The 20,831-nt window shown below is 48.8% G+C and overlaps 1 protein-coding gene across 1 annotated transcript; it reads left to right on the plus strand.

Annotated features, from left to right (window-relative positions):
• Positions 1-715: 715 nt before the first annotated feature.
• Positions 716-20,028, plus strand: LOC128267198 (helicase domino). The gene is made up of 17 exons (XM_053003988.1): positions 716-814; positions 886-1,615; positions 1,679-1,805; positions 1,867-2,038; positions 2,122-2,332; positions 2,730-2,831; positions 3,529-4,868; positions 4,951-5,918; positions 6,338-6,524; positions 6,931-7,067; positions 7,132-7,318; positions 7,403-8,869; positions 9,161-10,087; positions 10,394-10,618; positions 15,674-15,709; positions 15,918-19,163; positions 19,231-20,028. The coding sequence occupies exons 1-17, from the start codon at positions 716-718 to the stop codon at positions 20,026-20,028; spliced, it is 10,959 nt and encodes a 3,652-aa protein (XP_052859948.1).
• The last annotated feature ends 803 nt before the right edge of the window (positions 20,029-20,831 follow it).

Below are 20,831 nucleotides of genomic sequence, written 5' to 3' on the forward strand. Positions count from 1 at the left end.
TTGAAAATAAGTGAGTGGTAATGCGAAGCAAGCTTGAAACCGGTAAATTTGGTAACCTCCATCCACCACGGAGGGGATTTATTTGAGACTCAAGGATGGGAAAAAATCCAACGAGTGAGGACACAAACAGGATGGCAACGAACGTTCTCTGATGTCATCTGGAGGCGGATAAGCGGATGAAAAGATTCGATTCATTCGAGATCCATTGCTCTGCTCTCCACGCCGCTTGCTCGGCTTCGTTCGTCCAGAGTAGGCTGCGTCTTTGAAAGGCTATGTACCTTGGTTGCCAAAGAGGAAGAAGGAGAAGTGTGTCGAAGTTGGCGCGATCCGTTGTTTGACAGCTGCCAGTATTTCCATCGTTAGATTTGTTTACAAAAGCACTGGAAGATGCGTTCTCGCTGGTGCGATTCTCGGTGCGGATTATGTTTAGTTTCGTATTCTTTTTAGCAGCCCTGGACTAACCTGAATGATGAAAATCTATTCTAATTTACATTGGCCCTTGCATTGAAGATTCCAACATGATGATAAACTCTACTTTTATGTGTAATGAACGGTTCATGTTTCTATTTTGGAAGCATTTACTGTTAATAAGATTACAATTGAGGCATTTGTCTGATTGATCATACTTCCCGCAAAATTCGTAACAAGCTTTTTCATTAAGACACCTCATTTTGATAGAATATCGTTTTCTGTTCTTCTGGTAGATGCGTAAAAAATGAATGAAGCCGATACGGCGGGAGGGCAACGGGGTTGTAACCAAGTCCTTCCTGCTGGAACAGATGCGAAAGTACTCAAGGTCTTAAACACTGGCCAGGTAGGAGAGCACGCTGCGTTGGCACATCATGGCAAGGCGTGAATTCCTAATTTATGTCCTTTTGCTTGCAGTTGAGTACTGGCTCTCGCGCTGGCGTCTCACCAATGTCGCGTTCCCTACACGAGAATAAACAGAATCTAGAACACCAGCAACAACAACAGCAAGCACTGACAGGCCCTCGGCAGCAAGAGCAGCAAAAGCTTCAGCAAATGCAGCCCGCCGGAACGCCGACGTCATCGTCACTGTCCGTTGCATCTAGTAAAAGTTTTCCACAACAGCAACACCACCAGCAGCAGCAGCAGCCGCCAAGTCAGTCCACATCACATCCACCATCTTCGCTGGGCATTAGCAGTGGTAACAGTAACAGTGTTACAAGCCATGTAAATACCGTGACGAATGTGTGTATTGTTCAGCAACAGCCAACCCAGGGTATCGGTTTTAGAGCCTCCTTGACGGCGAGCTGCAGTGACGCTAAAAATGCCGTCGTCGGCGGTACCGCGAGTGATGGACGAACAGAAAGTTTTCAGAGTATTTGTGGAAGCGGTAACAGCAATAGTGATGCTGCTGGCATCGATGGAATCACAGATGATAGTGAAGTGCTTACGGCAGTTGACACCAGTGCAGGAATAAGTGAACTACCAGCAGGAAGTACGTTCCACGCTAGTGCCGACGGTGGCTGTGGTTCCGTCGCAAACTTGTACATAAAAACTGACACCATCTCCCTACCGTCCGTTGGAGTCACTGCCGGTGGTCTAGAGACGGTAGAAGCTGCTGCTGCTGCTGCTGTTGCTGGTAGTGGAAGTAGTGGCGAAAGTGCGTCGTCGACAGATCGCATCGGAATTTCGGTGCCACAAACCAGTGTAGTTTCCCCGAACGCGAGCCGCAAACGTATCAAACTTGAAGCGGGGGCTGACGTTGAACATGACATCAGTGCGCTCAAGAAGCTTATCCTCGAACAAAAGTATATGCGACTAAGGAGTATCAAGGAGAGGTAAGTGATCACGACTTACAAGGTTTCACTGCAGTGAAATAATGCTTTTCCCGATCAACAGATACTCTGAACATGTAGCAGAGCTTTTTTTTCTTCAAACTGGCGGAAGTATGATGGAGTATCCTGTATGGAGAAAGAAACCTGCTACACCGGCGTTTACTAACTTTATACGCACGTATAAGTTGGAACCTTTGTCCAGCAATCTGGAAGAGGCCGGCGAAGCGTTGAAACAGGTAAGATGACGGTTGATCATATCACTTTTGTGATTCAGCTTTCTGATGACGGAGCAATTCTCTTTTCCTCATGGACCATGTAGCAGTCAACACGAGCAATAGCGTCCCCCGTCGGTAGTGGTGTAAGTGTGTCGAGTAGCATCAGCCTTGCGAGTGGTCATGGCAACAATAGCAGCAGTACTTTGTCGGGAAGTTTACCACAGGGAGCGGAAATAAAAATACCCGGAGTCGGTGTTACTCCGGTGGCAGTGTCCACCACGCTACCTGCGGCCGTTGCACAGCTCAGTCAACAAGGTAAGGGAAATTACACGTTCTTTTCGATAATCGTATGCGAAATTGCTACACTTGTGAAGAGACATAATTTTGTGTTACAAACATTTGGTTTTTGAACGTGGAAAGCAAAGTTGCACATTTTGTATTCCACAAGAGAAGAATGATGTGTGGTTAAAGCTTTCTTTTTCATGATTTTGTTCAATGCGGGTGTTTGAGTATGATTTTCAAGAGAAATGACTCCGCTTTTTTGCCTACTCCTATTGTTCGAAAGTCGACAGTTTGAAAACAATATCTCTTATTCTCTCTTATTCTCCCTTTTTACAATCAAACACCGGCCCCGTCCTATCACTCACCACATCATCTTCCTTGGCACAACAATATTCTTCTCCCTTCGGTCGTGTTTCCACTTTCGGAGCAGGACACATACCCGGTAGACCGCAGGGTGGTCGTCATGGGATGGTATTTGGGCAAATAACTGTGTCGTCCGCGTTAGGAAACTCTTCACAGCCTCTGGTGCCAGGTAGCGCACCCATTTTCTTTGACGCTTTACTAGTTGGCTAATCTTTGTTTTATGATTTAACATTCCAATTATTTATTATTGTTTATTTGGACAAATTTCCACTAATTATTCCATGCAATGTTATAGCAAATATGATGAGACGGTTCTTTCTCGACCGATGTGCTGTGGTTTAAAAAAAGAGTCGTTTAATTGGTGTAAAGCATGGTTTTGTGAGAAACATTGCTTTTATGATTTGATTTTTTACAGAGTTTGGAGCAGTTAATTTGAAGCTTTTTTAATGTATTAAGTTTTTGTACATTTTTCCTAGGCAAGATGTGTAGATATTGTTTTGGGGAGAAAAAAAAACTGTTGCGTTACGCTATTTGCGCATCATTTTGCTGGATAGTTTTGCATTTGCTCCCTTCACATAAAACCGCATGAACGAGGTGTACTATCTTCTTTCAGCATTGTTAATTTTTTCGTTTGTAGTATTATTATAGTAAAACTGTGGCTCAAATAGTAGCTTTTGCTTCATGATTACTGACGCCTTCTTGGCCGGTTTTTTGTTTTTGTTACTGTAATAATTAAAGTTAACATTGGATGGCGAATTAAACTTCCTTTGCTTTTTGAATGAATGTTGACTTTATTTTGCACTAAGTTGTTTACTTTACCTTTTTTCTTGTTTCTCGTTTTCCGGCAATCTGTGCGTTGCATCCAGGCGGTACCCCTATTATCCCTGACCCGATAGGAATTGGTGCCATCGGAACGACAGGTACGACGCTTGAAAGGAAAAAGTACGCCTTGTCGTCGACCGCAGGTGGAGCTACAATTGGCGAACAAGAAACGGTTGGCAGTGCGTCTCCACGTACTTTGCACGCCTCAAACGGCTCACTCATAGGAAACACTCGCTCGGGGGCTGTTGGCGTTTCCAGCACGATTGGCAACGATCGCGGTACCAGTGGCACTAGTTGTGCCCGAGTCCAAGGGCTGCTACTGAATAGTGTTCAGCGGCAGAATGGGACAATGGGTTATGGGAACGGTGGTAGTTCAGCTGGCTCCGGAAGTTCTGGTGGCAATAGCAATGGTTCCGATCAGTATACCAACAAAGCAAAGCAGGAAGTGTACGTTATGCAACGAGTGCAGGAACTGCAGAAGGAGGGCCTGTGGACGGAGAGACGGTTGCCAAAAGTTCAAGAACCACCGCGACCGAAAGCCCACTGGGACTACCTGCTGGAGGAAATGGTTTGGTTGGCGGCCGATTTCGCGCAGGAGCGGAAGTGGAAGAAAGCCGCGGCTAAAAAGTGTGCCCGAATGGTGCAGAAGCACTTCCAAGATAAGGCACTGGCAGCGCAGCGTGCGGAGAAGGCACAGGAGCTTCAGCTGAAGCGGATAGCGGCATTTGTGGCGAAAGAGATTAAAATGTTCTGGTCCAACGTTGAGAAGCTGGTCGAGTACAAACAGCAGACGAAGCTTGATGAGAAGCGGAAGAAAGCGCTCGATCAGCAGCTGAGCTTCATTGTCGATCAAACAGAGAAATATTCGCAGCAACTGGTCGAAGGGATGAATAAGACGGTTCTTCCCTCGGCGATAACTGCACCACCGACCGCTGCGAGTAGTAAGGCAGAAAGCTTGAATTCCTCCCGCATATCGTCGCCTCTGCCCGGACGGGCGGCGCCAGCCGTTGGGTCCGATGACGAGTTCTGTCCGGAGGCGGAAAGCTCCGATGATGATGAGGAGACGATAGCAAAAGCTGAAGCCGAAGCGGAAGAAGGAACCAAAGATGAAGTTGCCGCTCTACAGAAGGAATCGGAGATGGATTTGGATGATTTCTTGCGCGACCTTCCGAAGGGTTATTTGGAGAACCGCGATAAAATAGTGTTGTCCGAGCGGAAAGATTCTTCCGAAGCAGAGGAAGGGCAGCACAGCAGGGAAGCGGACGACGACGCAGACAAGGACTTCAGCGCCGATGAGGACAGCACGGACGATGAACAGACGATACGGGAGCAGGAGAAGAAGGAAAAGCACGAGGACCATAAACGGGAAATCGACGAGTTGAATGTAAGCATATCATTTAAGGGGGGTTGAATTGAGGCTTTCCATTCTCACTAATGTTTTCGGCTTTCTCCACCGCGCGCTGCAGGCCGACAACGAGATGAGCATCGACGAATTGATAGCGAAGTACAAAAATCGCCCTCCACCAGAGCAAGCCATGGATGTCGATTCCGATGACGACGAGGAGCCCGATCGGCAGGGTAACGAAGTGAACGATCGTACGCGAAGGAGGCAATCACGGAAACGAACCCCATCGGATTCGATGTCTACGGAGGAAGAGGACGACGAAGAGGAAGACGATGAGGAGGAACTTGGTAGTGGCAGTGAAGAAGGGCTAACTGGGTCGGATGACGACGAAGAGGAGACCGAAGAGGACGAAACGGATGTGGAAGACGATCAAGCGGCGATCAAGGGAGACCGGGAGGATTCCATCGGTTTGAAGAACCTATTGGACGACGGAACGACCACTACCAAAAGTCAGAGTGAGAAGGATGACATGCTGAACGATGCGGCAGCGATCGCTGAGAGCATTCAGCCCAAGGGCAACACGCTATCGTCGACGAGTGTGGTGACACCGATTCCGTTTTTGTTGAAACATTCATTACGAGAGTATCAGCACATTGGCCTTGACTGGCTGGTGACGATGCATGATCGGAAGCTGAACGGTATTTTGGCAGACGAAATGGGTCTGGGGAAGACAATCCAAACGATTTCGCTGTTGGCCCACTTGGCGTGCGTTAAGGGCAACTGGGGACCGCATTTGATCATCGTACCCTCGTCGGTGATGCTAAACTGGGAGATGGAGTTCAAGAAGTGGTGTCCAGGATTTAAAATACTCACCTACTACGGCACACCGAAGGAGCGCAAGCTGAAACGCACCGGCTGGACGAAAGTGAACGCGTTCCACGTGTGCATCACGTCCTATAAGCTCGTGATTCAGGACCATCAGAGTTTCCGGCGGAAGAAATGGAAGTACCTCATACTGGACGAAGCGCAAAACATCAAAAACTTCAAATCTCAGCGCTGGCAGCTGTTATTGAACTTCCAGACGGAACAGTGAGTATGCAAAAGCAATCAGAACATTATGATAGATCTCGATCTTTGTAGCGTGTTAATGATGATAACCTTACACCATATTGTGAACTGATTGGAACGGGTATTCTGTTTTAGAGCACCCGATCCATTAGTCGGATGACAGTAGGAGGCATTTGTCTGATCCTTCAAATTCCAGGGAAGGGATTTTTCTTATCGGAACTTAGCGTCTTTACTCGTGAACTGAACAGCGCACTTATTCAATCATGGCACATACTTATCTCTTATCGGAAACATGCTAAGTTAATGACAAAATCCCTTCCCAGAATCAATTATGGGCACGCAAGCACAACGCAGCGAATGAGTGCCGAGTTCCTCCACCGTGTATCAATGTGAAAGGTGTTATACAATGTCGTTTTTGTTCGTTTGTGCTTTGTTTCTAGGCGATTGCTGCTGACCGGAACACCTCTGCAGAACAATCTTATGGAGCTATGGTCACTGATGCACTTCCTGATGCCGCACGTCTTTCAGTCGCACCGCGAGTTCAAGGAGTGGTTTTCGAACCCGATGACGGGCATGATTGAAGGCAACTCTGAGTACAATGACACGATCATTAAGCGCCTTCACAAGGTCTGTACTCTGTACGTAATGTAATATTATGATTATTTTCCGCATCGTTTTCTGCGCCATCATCCCATCGTCAGTTTGTGTCACTCTCTTGTTTCGTTCACTTCGTCCTGCTAAATTTATCATTGTACACACATTTTGTTTGCTTTTGTTTTCTTGTGACGTCAACTGGTGGAGAAAGTCTGCAAAGGTTGTTTGTTCTTTTGTAACACAATGGTCGTCCGGGTCAATAATTTCGTTTTCTGTAATTTTGTTTGTGGTTCGTTATACTTTTTTTTTCTAAATTTCTCACATTTGCATACGTTTTGTGGTGGTGAATAATCATAATGTTATAGGGTACTTTGGCTTCTTCGACGTCTGGACAGTGGACCTAATGGATTCGTTTTTGGGCGTTATTTTGTTTCTCCAGGTGCTACGGCCGTTCTTACTTCGTCGACTGAAATCCGAGGTTGAGAAGCAGATGCCCAAGAAGTATGAACACGTGGTAATGTGCAGGCTTTCGAAGCGCCAACGATTCCTCTACGACGACTTTATGAGTCGGGCAAAGTATGTTCACTTCTTCTTAAATTATGCAAAACACAAAACACATGAACCGATCTTTTTGCCTCAGGACAAGGGAAACGCTCGCTTCCGGAAACTTGCTTAGCGTTATCAACGTGTTGATGCAACTGCGCAAGGTTTGCAATCATCCCAACATGTTTGAGGAACGTCCTACGATATCACCCTTCCGGATGGAGGGTATTAGCTTCAAAACGGCCTCGCTTGTGTACAATATGCTCAACTACGATCCGTTCACTGTGAGTCTTAAAATGCAGCGTCACCATTTTATATTCGCTTGAATTCGCTAACTTTGTTTCGTATCTCTGTTTACTCTCCGATAGCAAATTGATCTGTCTTCCGTAAATTTAGTTTTAATACAACTGGAACTCTTGCTGTCCGCTTACGTAGCACATCGCTCTCAGCGGCTTTGTATGCCCCGGCGTCTGATCGAAGAGATCGACTCCACACCCATGCCTCCGCCTCGGTGTCCGACCGGAAAACTGCGGCTACACGTTCGCATACCGCACCAATGGGTGCAGGAATCAATCAGTGGCGGTCCGCGAAGTACGGGCGTACGAGTCGGCACTAGCCCGGCCATGAAGACTGATGGGACGATACTCGTTCCGCTTGTAAATGCATCATCGGCGTTAGATAAAAAATCGTCCCTGCTCGCCACCGGCTTTGATGAAGCGCGATGGAGACGTTCCTCAACGGTACTGGGGACGGCGGCAGTTGCGGACTCTAGCGCCGGAAACAATAATAGCAGGAGTGTTTCGCCCAGCGTTATCTTGCGAAAGCGTTGTGATATTGGTAGCAGTAGTGTGTTGTCCCCGAATGCCGCATCTCAGCAGCACCAGACTAAACTGAGCAGCGGGCAGGTTTTACACTTCATTCCTCAGGCGTCCTCGACCGGCGCTTCCACGTCTTCTCCTGCCTCCTACATCATAACCGGGCGTGTGCCGGTTGGGACAGCTGGCGTCAGCAACCGACAGTTCGGCACGGTACAGCGTACCTTCACACCAACGGCTGCGGGTTTGGTGCAACGCCTGGTGACAAATCACCAGTCGTCGCTGGCGCCATCGCCAGCGCCAGGAACAGCATCCCGCCTAGTGCAAAACGTTGGCCAACAGACACAGATTTCGTCAACGCTCGCGGCGACAATCATGCAGCAGTTGAAGCACCATTCGTATTCCTCGAAATCTTTTCCCGCACCCAGCATTAGCGGTGGTGTGATGAGCGCCGCCGACAGTAATGGTGGGGACGAGTCCGAAGAACAGCGGAGGGCTCGCGAACGAACAGAATTCTATCTGGCGCGCATCGAAGCATCGCGAAAAGAGCGACGAAGCCAAATACTGGAACTGCTCGGTGGAATCAACACGAAGCGATGCGATGCGGTACCGATCTATGGAGAGGATTTGCGAGAATCGCTCTGTGCGCTGTTTGCCGAAGAGTTTCACACCCGGCCAGAGCTGATACCTTTCGGAGTGGCAGGAGCGTACTACATCCGCAAGGCGATGGTGTTGCGAACTTCTGTCAATGCGACGCAGCCCAACGACCCTGCCGTCTCGCAATGGACTTTGTCGGCCACTATCAAGACGATCGAACAACGAGCCCAAGGGCTACGCTCCACTATCTCAAACTTCGTCATTTTCGTACCTGCCGTGTGCGCGCCTGCACCCTGTTTACTCGTTTCTCATCCTCATCCGTCTCGGTTGAACGGCGAAAAGCAGTGGGAAGCTGCAATATCGGAGAAAATTCAACCCGCCATGGAACTGCTGCATCCAATCATATCGGCCATGAGTACGCAGGTTAGTATCCTTCTGAGCGGCAAGTGCGTAAATCTGTACGGAATTGCTCCCAAAATCGATCGTCTTGAACAGTGCCTTTTAATACGATTTTTGCAATGGAGCAAAAGCAATACGGCGGCGCGAGCTGAACCTTTTACGAATCTTCTACTAGAAATCTTCCAAATAGAAGCAACTTTCGCTTTTCGCTACATCGAGTTTTGCACCCTTTTTGATGCGAAAGATTGCGTGCAGTTGTTCCCATTAATGCAACCCATTTTCTGAGACGAACGTTCCGTTTTTTCGTTTTTACAGTTCCCTGATCCACGCTTGATTCAATACGACTGTGGCAAGCTGCAAACCATGGCTCGGTTGCTGAAAAAGTTAAAATCAGAAAACCATCGCGTCCTCATATTCACCCAGATGACCCGGATGCTAGATGTGCTGGAGGCGTTCCTGAACTTCCACGGTCACATTTATTTGCGGCTAGACGGTACGACCAAGGTTGAGCAGCGGCAAGTGCTGATGGAGCGCTTCAATAACGACAAGCGCATGTTTGCGTTCATTCTGTCCACCCGTTCCGGTGGCGTCGGTATCAATCTGACCGGTGCCGATACTGTGATATTCTATGATTCTGACTGGAACCCCACCATGGATGCTCAAGCGCAGGATCGCTGCCATCGAATTGGCCAAACACGGGACGTGCACATTTATCGCCTCGTGAGCGAAAAGACGATCGAAGAAAACATCCTCAAAAAGGCAAACCAGAAGCGCATCCTTGGCGATTTGGCCATCGAAGGCGGGAACTTTACGACGGCGTACTTCAAGAGCTCGACTACCGTGACGGACCTTTTCGCGGTCGATACCGCCGAAAATGATGCGTCGACCCGGTTGGCCGAGGTGCTGGATCGCGATCGTGAACGCAAAGAGCGCTTGAATGCGAACTCTTCGGTGACGGCTGCTGCTGCTGCTGGCTCGTCATCCGCGACAGCCGTGGGTACGCCCGAAGCTGTGGACAACAGCAAGTCAGCAATTAATGTTTTCGAGTGTGCGCTGGCCGCAGCCGAAGACGACCAAGACGTGCAGGCGGCCAAGTTTGCCAAGGCGGAAGCCTCCGCCGATTTGGATGAGTTTGATGAGAACATTCCAATCGATGAGGAGAAAATGGTTGTGGGTGGCGAGGGCGTCAAAGAGCCGGAGTTGAGTAAAGCTGAAAAAGAGGTGCAGAATCTTATCAAACAGGTACGTGTACTATTCAGAGGGTTTTTCTTCTTCCTTTTACCAGCTGCTGCAACTTGATGTTTAGAAGAGTTGGACTTTACCATTGGTACCAATTCGACGTTGCTAGTTGGGAAACCGAACCGAAGATCCAGACCGCGCTCGAATCAACCCTGCACGTGTGGGCGAGTGCTATCAAGATTTTCGTACAAAGTTTTTTCGTATCCAAATTATAATCAACAACAGTACTGGAAAATTACTGGGACTAAGCACATTGTAACATCCGGCTACCTGTACTCATACAGCTTGTTTCTTTTTTTGTTTTCCCAGCTAAGTCCAATCGAGCGATACGCAATGCGATTCGTTGAGGACACGGAAGGTACCTGGACTGCGGTGCAGTTGAAAGCGATGGAACAGGAGTTTGAGCAGAAGAAGCGTGACTGGGAAGCAAATCAGTTGGCGGAGCAGAGGCGCAACGAAGAGGCCGCACGGCAGCGCGAAGCCGAGGAGCATGCCGACCTGCTGACCTTCTCCCGCGAGGATGCCAAAAATCAGGTTAATAAAACTCATCCTACTAATAGGGGCAGTAGGAGGGCTGGTAGAGCTGGTAGTAAGGGGTTACGCAGGTTGCAAAAGCGTGACGCAACGAACAGGATGACGAACACGACGAACACGACCGGGGCTGTACTTTCCGGACCAAGACTAGTGAAAAGGATGAAGGATGGGCTTAGGGACAAAATGAGGACGAAGCGGCCCGGTGGCCGCGACACATCGACGACTATGACAACAGCCAACGCTGACCCAAATGGACGGGGTACTCGTGTAGCTAACCGTCGAGCCCAGTTATCTGTTGACTACAGTTCAAGCGGTCGGCGAAGATTCGACGGATTGGTGGCAGGTCGAGGTACCAGAAACGCTGATGATGGTGGCAGCATGGGTAAACGGCAACCGTTGGAAAATGATAGAAAAACGGGAAAATTTAATGTATTACAATCGAGTGACGAAGGGCAAGCCAAACGTCTTCGTAGTAACCGTTTGGTGGCGTTTGGGAGAGGAGCATCATCTTCACAGGGGAAGCGAACAAGGCTGTCTAACGTAGTGGCGAAGGAAGATAACGAAGAGTCTTTGGAGGACTCAGATAACGAAGAAGACTTCACTGGCATCACAACACAGCCCGATGGCTTCGACGATGATGCTGGTGATGGTTTTATAGAAGAGAACCGGGAAAGTCCCTTGAATCAGGAGGATCAGCCGGATTCGTCGATACTAGCAGATGAAGTAACTAATGATTCCGCTGGAAGTGTAAAGAAGCGTATACAAAGTGTTAAAAGTATCTCGCCTCGTGGCAGCAACAAAACTGCAAGTACATCAAGCATGGAGATTGCGGCCACGAAAACGATCACCTCAAAACCAAGAAGACCTCCGGTGGGCGTGAAAATTGTTCTTACGTCGCAACCTAATAGAAGTAATCACATTATCAAACAGCCGACGGTCGCTCTGTCGAACGCCCATTCAAACCGAGCAAAGATCTTGCGTCGAAGCCCCGCGAGACCGAAGCCTACTTGTTCTGATGCGATAGGTGGTGCGTCAACCCATGCCGATGTTCAGCCACCGAATGAGCGAGGGGCTACTGAGGTGGCTACCCCTAAGATGGTCGATGAGTTTGATAGTGAATGTAGTTTGGACGTGATGATCGATTCCAATGATGCCCCGGATTCGGATTCGAATCAAATGAATGTGTATTACAACAACTCAAACGTACCGCAGGATGATGAAGACGCTACCAGCAGTGAAACCACTGAGGTGGGGCAGCAATCGCAGCCAAGCATACGACCCACATCACGAGCAGGACGTTCGAGAGATGGTCGGAGCAAAACGCCGGTTGCTGCTGCTGCTGGTGTCCTGGGGAATGCTTCGATTGAACATGATACGGGTGATGAAGACGAACAGGCATGTACACCGCGTACAACTCGTTCGCGCGGAACGGTTAAAATTAACCTTTGGACACTGGACGATAGTCCAATGTTGCCGGTATATAAGAGAATTCGATCCAAAACTCCGCAGCAACAACCAGCGGGTGTTGATCGCAAAAGTGGTTGTAACCACCGGGAGGCAGGCGAAGAGAAGGAACAACATTCGACTGGAGAAGATGATGCATCAATTGTATCGCACAGCGAACGAAACCCACCAAAGGCTGCTAAGATCGCTGGTTGTGAAAAGAACCACGTCGAGGAGAATAACAGTGGCACAAACGAACCGCTAGTAATGGTTGCCAAGGCTCAGCGGTTGAAAGATGCCGCCCTTTCGCAATCGGCGTTTGCACTAAGGGAGCTCAAAATTGTAGTTAGTGATGTGAAGCAAAAATCATCAACGATGGCAGTGGTGGGCGATGGCTTCCGGACACCAACGCCTACTCCACCGAAGCTACGAAGATTTAGACGATTATCCCAGGTTGGATCCGCTCCTTCGCCTAGCTCACCAACGGCCACCACTCGCACATTAGATTCATGGTTGGAAAAGGGAACAAAAGCAGTAGCCGTGCAAGAGGGCGAATTATCTTTTGCGAGCAACAACGATCGGGGTGCTCAGGATTCTGCGGTGGAAAACCATCATTTTTCCGGTGTTGCTACGGGCAACATTGTTCATGCAGCAAAAGAATCTAACCATCTTCAGGCAAGAATGGCGGAATGTGGCACCGTAGTAGCAAAGTGCAGTTTGCCCCAACCGACGGTCACTTCAGGTGGTGACACTTCCGCAGTAACTATCGAAAATGGCGAAAACTGATGGATGACTGTGTGTCGCTCGTGCATTTGAAATTCACATCGTCGCGATTGTGTATATATATGAGTTGACGCAGAGTATGTCATATTTTAACGGAAAGCCCTGCTTCTGACACGTGAAACGCGTTCGGTTGATGAGCGCGGTTGAATGAACAATGAACACAGCAAGATGGTTGAATTTTCAGACCTCTGCTTGACGGAACAAGATCGTATGCAGATAATGTAAATAGATTTTTAAGCTTGTGTTTTAAATTAAAAAAACACCATTTCGATTTTGGTTTTTGACTGTTTCCGCCCTTGAATTCCACATCGCAAAAGTTAACTTTGCCGAAGGATAAACCCGGTGATTGTGTTACTCATCGACATTGGCATACGGATCTAACGAATGTACGCCAACATTGTATTCTACCCCACAACATGCTCTTCGTGCTCCAGTTATATCTCGGTTAGGTGAAAGTTCGACCATAACTAGCGCCTTGCCCCAGGATCAGACGCTCTCTTTGTCACTCTCAGCGTGGACTGGGTGTGCTTGGCCTCTTGTGATAGTGTTTATTTGTAAATTATGAACGAATATTTATTTCCATCATTACATTTATTTTCTCGTCCGCCTCACACGAACCCGTTCTAGTTTACTAATCATGCGTTTGTTTGCTGTGCCCTCGGGGTTCGAAAAGCGTTGATTTCCCATTTTGGAAAAAGTTGAACGAATTCGACTAATTTCAATACGATATGAATCATTCATTTGTGTCAATTTAAAACATGTCTACCTTCGTCTGCTTTGAAACGCTTTGCGGCTTGTGGCGAAAAATTACAAATCTTCGGTTATTGTACATAAAAATGTATAACTGGATAAATGTCTGGACTAATAGACGAGATCTGCCGGGGAGATTTGTTTTGCCAGAACCTCTCTCCAATAGTGTGGTGCCTTTAGCGATTATTACGAACCAGACGGAATATTCCACTAAGTTTTTGGTAATTGTTTGACGTGATCCTTCCCATCAAATGTGTTCTTCATTCCTTTAAATTATTCGACGCATTTCTTGAAAACAGTCTATGGTTGATCGTCATCCAAATTCAACCTTTTTTACGAACAAGAAATATTTTATTTCAGCGACATCTACAACTTAGTTTTGAAACGGACTCACACAGAAACATTGACAAACCTGTTATGAGAAGCTAACATTTGTGTATAGAGCGAACGATGTGTATAAAACACTTTCGATTAATACACTTTGCATAGAGGACTCTCTAAAGGAAAGCGGTGAAGCGCGACTGTTGTAATATCATGAAAGTAATTATTAATATTCTAATAAAATGAGAATAGAAGGATCGAACATGGAACATACCTAACGGGGAAAAAGCAGATTAGGGGAAAAAAACACTCGGCGCAGTTGGTCACACTGTGCTCTGTTGTATGCAAAAAAGTGGTAGAATGATGTAAATCAAGAAACTAAAACAAAATGAAAGCCAGAGAAAGTAACAAAAGAGACCAGAAGCTCGTGCATATAAGCGAAGAAAGCGTAACATAAAAGCGAAAAATAGCAACCGCCAGTTTGCGAGAAAAAATTAATAGAATAAAAAATTGTCCTTGCTGAGTAATTGCTGAGTTGATGAATCATTCAAGTACCTTGAACCGTTACGTGGAAATGGTTGTTACCGGATGAAAATTGTTTGCGAAACTTGTTGGTGTCACAAAAAAGATCATTCATTTCCTTAACACCGTCGAATCGAATGACTTTTCGATAGCCAAACCGCAGATTTCACAATTTTTGATGTACTACCATGGCGTGAGAAGAGTTTGTCGGAAAGAAAGATTGAAGCATGAACGAAGCAACAATCAAATGACGGTGGTGGTATCAATATCCTAATATCTAGAGCAACCAAATGCGAAAGGAAAAAAGTGTAGTCAATGTGCAGTAAAAGCAAAGAGCAGAGAATGAGCGAGAGAGAAAAATCACCCAATAGAGACAAAGATGAAAAGAACAAAAATCCTAAAAGTACTTGCTGTTTATTGTGCGTTCCGATTGAACTGCAAACTGCTACGCAGAATTGACCCAGTCGATTAAGGATTGATAGAGCTGACAGGATTTTGCTTTGACAAAATTTAACAAAAATCCAGCTATTTTCTGGCACCAAAAATAAGTCGCACAAAAAGCGTTTACCGATATCCCACTGGAATTGATAATTTGCAATAGAGTTTCAATGCTTCGACGGAAATATGAAGCTTTATCTCAAATTAAACGTTGGGTCAACGAACGAAGGCAGCAGCACAATCACGAAACAAGTAACAGCTCTTTCGAACGTACCAAAAAGTAAACAAAACGCTATTCAGACAACTCAACAAAAACAGCAAGGGGATAATTTATTTTGTTAATTTTTTCTTGTAATTTTCTGATGCATTCGAATGATGGATTATGAATAATGTGTGAAAAATTGACCGCTTTTTCGAACAGAAGGCGAAAGAGGATCGCAGTAAAGGTAAAGTCAAACACAGAGAGCCCGTAAAAGTACTTACGAAACATGAAATGATGAAAAATTACTAAAAGAAATCATAGACCATCGTTTAATGTAACTTTGTTGCAAAAAGATTCAGAAACAAATCATACACTGCCAAAGATGGAAGTAGTGCGCGGATCGTGCTTACAAAAGTCAGTGTTCGAAGGCATCAGAAAATAGGAAAAAAATTGGCGCACATTGGCGAATGAAACAAAATTAACAAAATCGATTGTAGGGATTATCCGTTCGCTCTTTTCATGTTCTCTCTATCTCTCTTCCTCTCTCTGTTTCTGCCCTTTTCGTTCACTCTCGGTGTATCGCGGAAATGCTCTAGATATGGATATCGGATAGTACGATGGAGAAAATGCCGGTGAGTACGAGAAGAGTTTGGCCACACACACAGAAGCGGTTTGCACTTAGAAACAAGCTTCCGGCATCAGAATCTTGTAATCCCAAACGAATAGGAATCATTGTAGTGCGTCCGGCTCCATTTTTTTGTTTGATCCCGAAGCTTGTTTCTCGTGTGACGCAAAATCACAATTTTCCAATACTAACGCCCGTGATGACCAATTCCCTAGATGTGGTGTCCACCGACGCCTCCGCAAGATGATAACGATCTGTATGTGGACTATTCGCTTTCGTTCCTGTACGATACGACTAACCTTATACCGGAAACCGAGCTTCCGACGGTTTACGTGAAGAAGGCGGATAAGCGTAGCCGTTCGGAGGCCGGCTTCTACCCGGATGGGCGTCGCCCGGCAAAGGTTCGTCGCGAGGACACTTACTACGCGCCCCGCTCCCTGTTCGACCGGCCCACGGCACAGATTGCGAAGATCCGCAAGGAGTACAAGCTGCAGCGCTACAAAGGCATCATCAACCCGTTCCCACCGATGCCGGCGCAAAAACCTACCACGGTGCCGATGAAAACCAAAACCGAATCGGAGGGTGTCCCCGAATGGATGGTGTACGAGGATATGGCCATACTGAACGTGGTGCAAAACTTGCAAGGATTGCCGCTAAATTTGATGCTTATCTCTCCGGGCCATACGGCAAACTGGGATTTGGTTTCGGACATTGTGAACCAAACGTCGCGAACGTACCGCCTGCCGAAGCAATGCCGGAATCGCTACGAGAATATCATTCTGCCGCGGGAAGAGGGCAAACTGATCGAGAGCCCTAAAAAGCCCAAGAAGAACAAAAACCCGCTCAAGCAACCGTCGTCGGGGTCGTCGCCGCCACACCCATCGTCCCCACCGAAGCAGATCCGTTCGATGCGCACGGCCCTGCTCTATACGAGCGATGCAAACACCTCCTTCATCAAGTTGATGCGTCAGAAGTTCGATAACATTCGGGCGGCGTACGGGAAACGGACACTGCAGGTGAAGCATCCGCTCTCGAGCGGCATGCCCACGTCGTCGATGAAGAACCTCAAACACGCTCAAGTGCTGGCGAAGCACGGCGTGTCTGACTACGATACGCCTCTGACGCCGGGAGAGATTGCTAAGAATCGCGCGGAACGTTTTTCGAAGGAGAAACTGAAGCAAACTGCCGCTCAGGAGCAAGGCGCCCAGCAGCAGCAACAGGCACAGCCGCAACCGGCGACAGTACAAGGTACGACGCAAAAGATTCATATTGTGGCGGTTGCGTCGCAGACGCCAACAACGGCATCGGTTGTCACTACCAGCAACCAACAACAGCCTCAATTGACTACGGCTGCGGGCGTGCAAACACTGGCGGTGGCTCAGCAACAACAGCAGCCGCCGCAGCAGCAGCAACTCCAGTTACAGCAAGGACCAAATGGTCAACAAATTGTCCAGCTATACACACCGAACTCAGGGCAGTCCTTGGCGGCGACCCTCGTGAATGCCGCCATGGTATCGTCGCAGGTGTCGCAGCCTTCGGTGATGTCCCCTCTGCAACCACAGCACCTTTTGCAGCAACAGCTGCAACTGCAGGCGCACCCGATTGCCCAGCAACAGCAGCAGCAGCAGCAGGCTACGATTGTCGTCTGTGGAGTACCTACGAATGCAACGTCAACGGTTGCTACGATTGTGCAGGCTTCTCCGCTGCAGGCGGCCCGTGTTACTAGCGCCACCGGTAACCAGCCGCAGGTTGTTAATATTTGCTCCAGCAACGGCCAGCAGCAGATCGTGAAGGCGATCGTGGCTAGTCCAGCCACACAGAATCTTCTCTCTCAGCAACTAGCGCAGGCTGCCCAGCAGCAGCAGCAGCAAAGCAACAACAACGGTTCGCAGCAACAGCAGACGCAACCCGCACAGCAACAGCACCAGGTATCGGTTGTCCTGACAACACCCGTTTCAACGCTATCCGCGACGAACTCGGTCCAGCTGCAGTCTCAGCCTCAGATTGTTTCGATCCACCAGCCGGTGTCGGCTCAGCAGCAGCAGCAGCTTCTATCGACTAGTTCCACGGTCACACAAGCTTCCTCCACCTCGCTAGTGCAAACGCTCTCCAGCCAATCGATTCCGCAGGTCGTTTCCGTTGCGCAGCTCGCCTCGGTTGGGTCAGCCATGACGACGGGGAGCAGTGCGGCCACCATTCAGCCGTCGCAGGTCACTACCCTTACGACGTCAGCGTTGCGCGCCCAACGGATCGTAGCACCGCCGGGTACACTGCAGGAGGTGGTTCTCCATCAGCGGACCGGCTCCCAGAGCCCAACCGTCGTCAGTGTGAGCAGTTTGGGCGGTGGCTTAACGCCAGCCCAGTTGCAGACTACTCAGCTGCGCCTTTCAATGGCTGGTGCGCAGCAGATGTCCGGTGTGGTCGGCAAGTCGATTGTCGGAACGGTGACGAGTGCCGGGAAACCGGTGAACACGTCCCAGATTCAGTTCTACCGACAGCAACCGGTCCGCCAGCAGCTGAAGGTGCTGCACCCGGGGACGGCGACGGCACCGGGTGGTGCGGGTACAACGACCACAGTTCTACAGTCTGCCGGCCAACCAACCCTCGTCAGTCCGGCCATCATTCAGGGCAACATTATTCAAACAGGAACGGTCGGTGGCCAGACGGTCCAGGTGCAACAGGCAACGGTCGGCACGGGTGCAGTTACAACGGGCCAGAAAGTGGCCGTAACGGGTGGGGCCGCCGTAACGCAGGTGGTATCCACGACAGGAGTTAGTGGCACCGTGACACAATCTACCACCAACGTGGCCAACGTATCGTCTGCCGCTGGCAACACCATTGCCACGGTGCAGGTGCAGGGACAGTCGCGAATGCAGTACATTAAGCAAATGGCCACCAAGCACATGATAACGCGCCCGGTGACGGAGAATGAGATGCAGCTGATGGTGAAACGGCAGATTATTGGCCAGCAGCACAAACAGCAACTCATCCCACAAACCCAAACGATCTTTGCGCCGGCCAATCTGCAGATGCAGCAAGCCGGGACTTCCGGACAACAGATTGCGACGCTGGTGAAAACATCCAGCGGAACGGTGGCAACCACCGGAATGACACTGTCGCAGGTGAAAGCAGGACAGCTGAAGACGATCGGTAATCAGAATCAGGTGCGGCAGTTGCACTTGCAGCAGCAAATACTGGCGCAGCAGCGCAAGGCGGGCGGCAAACTCACGCAGATCACACAGATGGCGGGCAAGGCAGGCCAACCGACGCAGCTGTTCGTGCAGGGTCCCAAGAACCTTCCGGCGGGCACGGTAACCGTGCAGCAGATACAGCAGGTCATACGGCACGCACAGCCCGGCACCCTGGCTAGCGGTGGACAGATTGTGCTAGGCAAGGCGGGTGTTAGCCGAATGATTCCGGTTTCGGTTTCGCAACAGGCCAACCAGCGGCAAACGATTCAGGTACATTAGTGCCCTCCATGGTCAGTACGAAAAACGCAAACTAACGGAGGACTTTTTCACCACACAGGTTGTAACGGCGACTTCGGCAGCACAGGCGATAGCAGCAGGAAACATTAGAGCGCACGTCCCGGGCCAGAACATTGGCACGATAAAGGTGGCCACTGGCGGTGGGACATCGGCCCAGCAGCAGCAGGTCATACTGAACGCAATACAAAGCCAACAAGCTCAGCGCTCGAATGCTAGCCCGGTGCGTCTGCAAACCACGTCCAGTGGCTCGTTGGTCGCCGTAACGGTGCAACAAGCAGGGCAACCGCAACAGCAGATAATCGGTGCCAGTTTACCCTCATCCAACATACCCAACAGTAGTGCGACCGGCGCCACCAGCAACAGTGGCGGCGGCAACAATGTGGCGGTGGGCACTGGGACGGCGGTAGAGATTGTGTCTTCTCAGGGAGCTCAGTCCCAGGGTGGCGTTCTTGCAGGTGGGCAACAGGTTGTCTCTAGCGCACCGCAAGTCCTGGCACTACAGCAGCAGACGGCACAAATCATCACTACCACATCCGCCATGGTACAGGCCGGAAGCGGAGGTCCCAGTGGAGCATTGGCGACGACCGATAGTAGTGGCAACATGGTAGCCGGAAGTGGCACCGTCACTTCGACGGTGGTCAGTCAGGCAAGCCAGTCGACGGTGTCGGGATCTGCCTCGGCAGCCGGTGCGGCGGTTACTGTTGCTGGCGGTGCTGGTACGGCCTTGTCAACGATGGCTTCACAGCAATCCCAAGCGTCGCAACCTCCACCACAGCAGCAGCAGCAGTCGCAGGTAAGTATGATCAAGAAAAAACAATCACCGAACGTTGCAAAGTAAGATAATGATAAGTTTTAAGGATAGGGAACGTAAGATAGGGTTAGGAAGAGTGAAGAGAGGCGCGCGACCATGTACTGTATATGTGTGTGTGATAAAAAGCAGAAACACTGAAGCCTGCCCGTTCCGGAGAGCCGTGTCCTGTCGTGTGTGTCGCTGGCTGAATGACGTTAGCTTTACTATAAAGGAATTAGGATTAAAACGGTGGTGTATGGACACATGGGGTGGATGGGAGTGTTGGAAATGTATTTCCCGTAGTTTTTGAATGAGATTCCCATGAATTAACACGATGATATGGAATTCTTTTCACCTTGCATTAACCGGACAATCCTCCTGCGTGCGCGTATCATTCAAATGCATTTTTCAGTCATCAAACAACAACCCCGTCTATAAAAACACATTGTTACACTAAGCAACAGAGATTAACATTGTCTCTGATGCCGGTCCAGGCCGCTCGGCGATTGTAATCGACGGAATAAGAATAGAGGCTGTAACACAGAACTCTGGACAGTAAATGGCAGACGCGAGGGTCAAAACGTTTTTATTTTTCCGATTTTCCGTCTCCTCACACACCACTTGCATGTAAAATGTTTTACTTAAATTCGAAACAGCTATTTATCTTTTTGTTCAGCATTGCGTTTCTCTCATTGCTACTGTGTAAATATAGATAAGCGAAGTAAATGTTATCGAATCTATTCGGATAGTTAACGGACGGCAAGGAGTTCTATGGTATAGAGTAAGAAAGAGAATTCGCTCCAGGAAGGATCTCAATTAGTGCGAAGAAAGAGAGAGAGAGAGGCGTAATG

This window comes from Anopheles cruzii, chromosome 2 (genome assembly GCF_943734635.1).
Source record: "Anopheles cruzii chromosome 2, idAnoCruzAS_RS32_06, whole genome shotgun sequence".
In the NCBI taxonomy this organism is placed as follows: domain Eukaryota; kingdom Metazoa; phylum Arthropoda; class Insecta; order Diptera; family Culicidae; genus Anopheles; species Anopheles cruzii.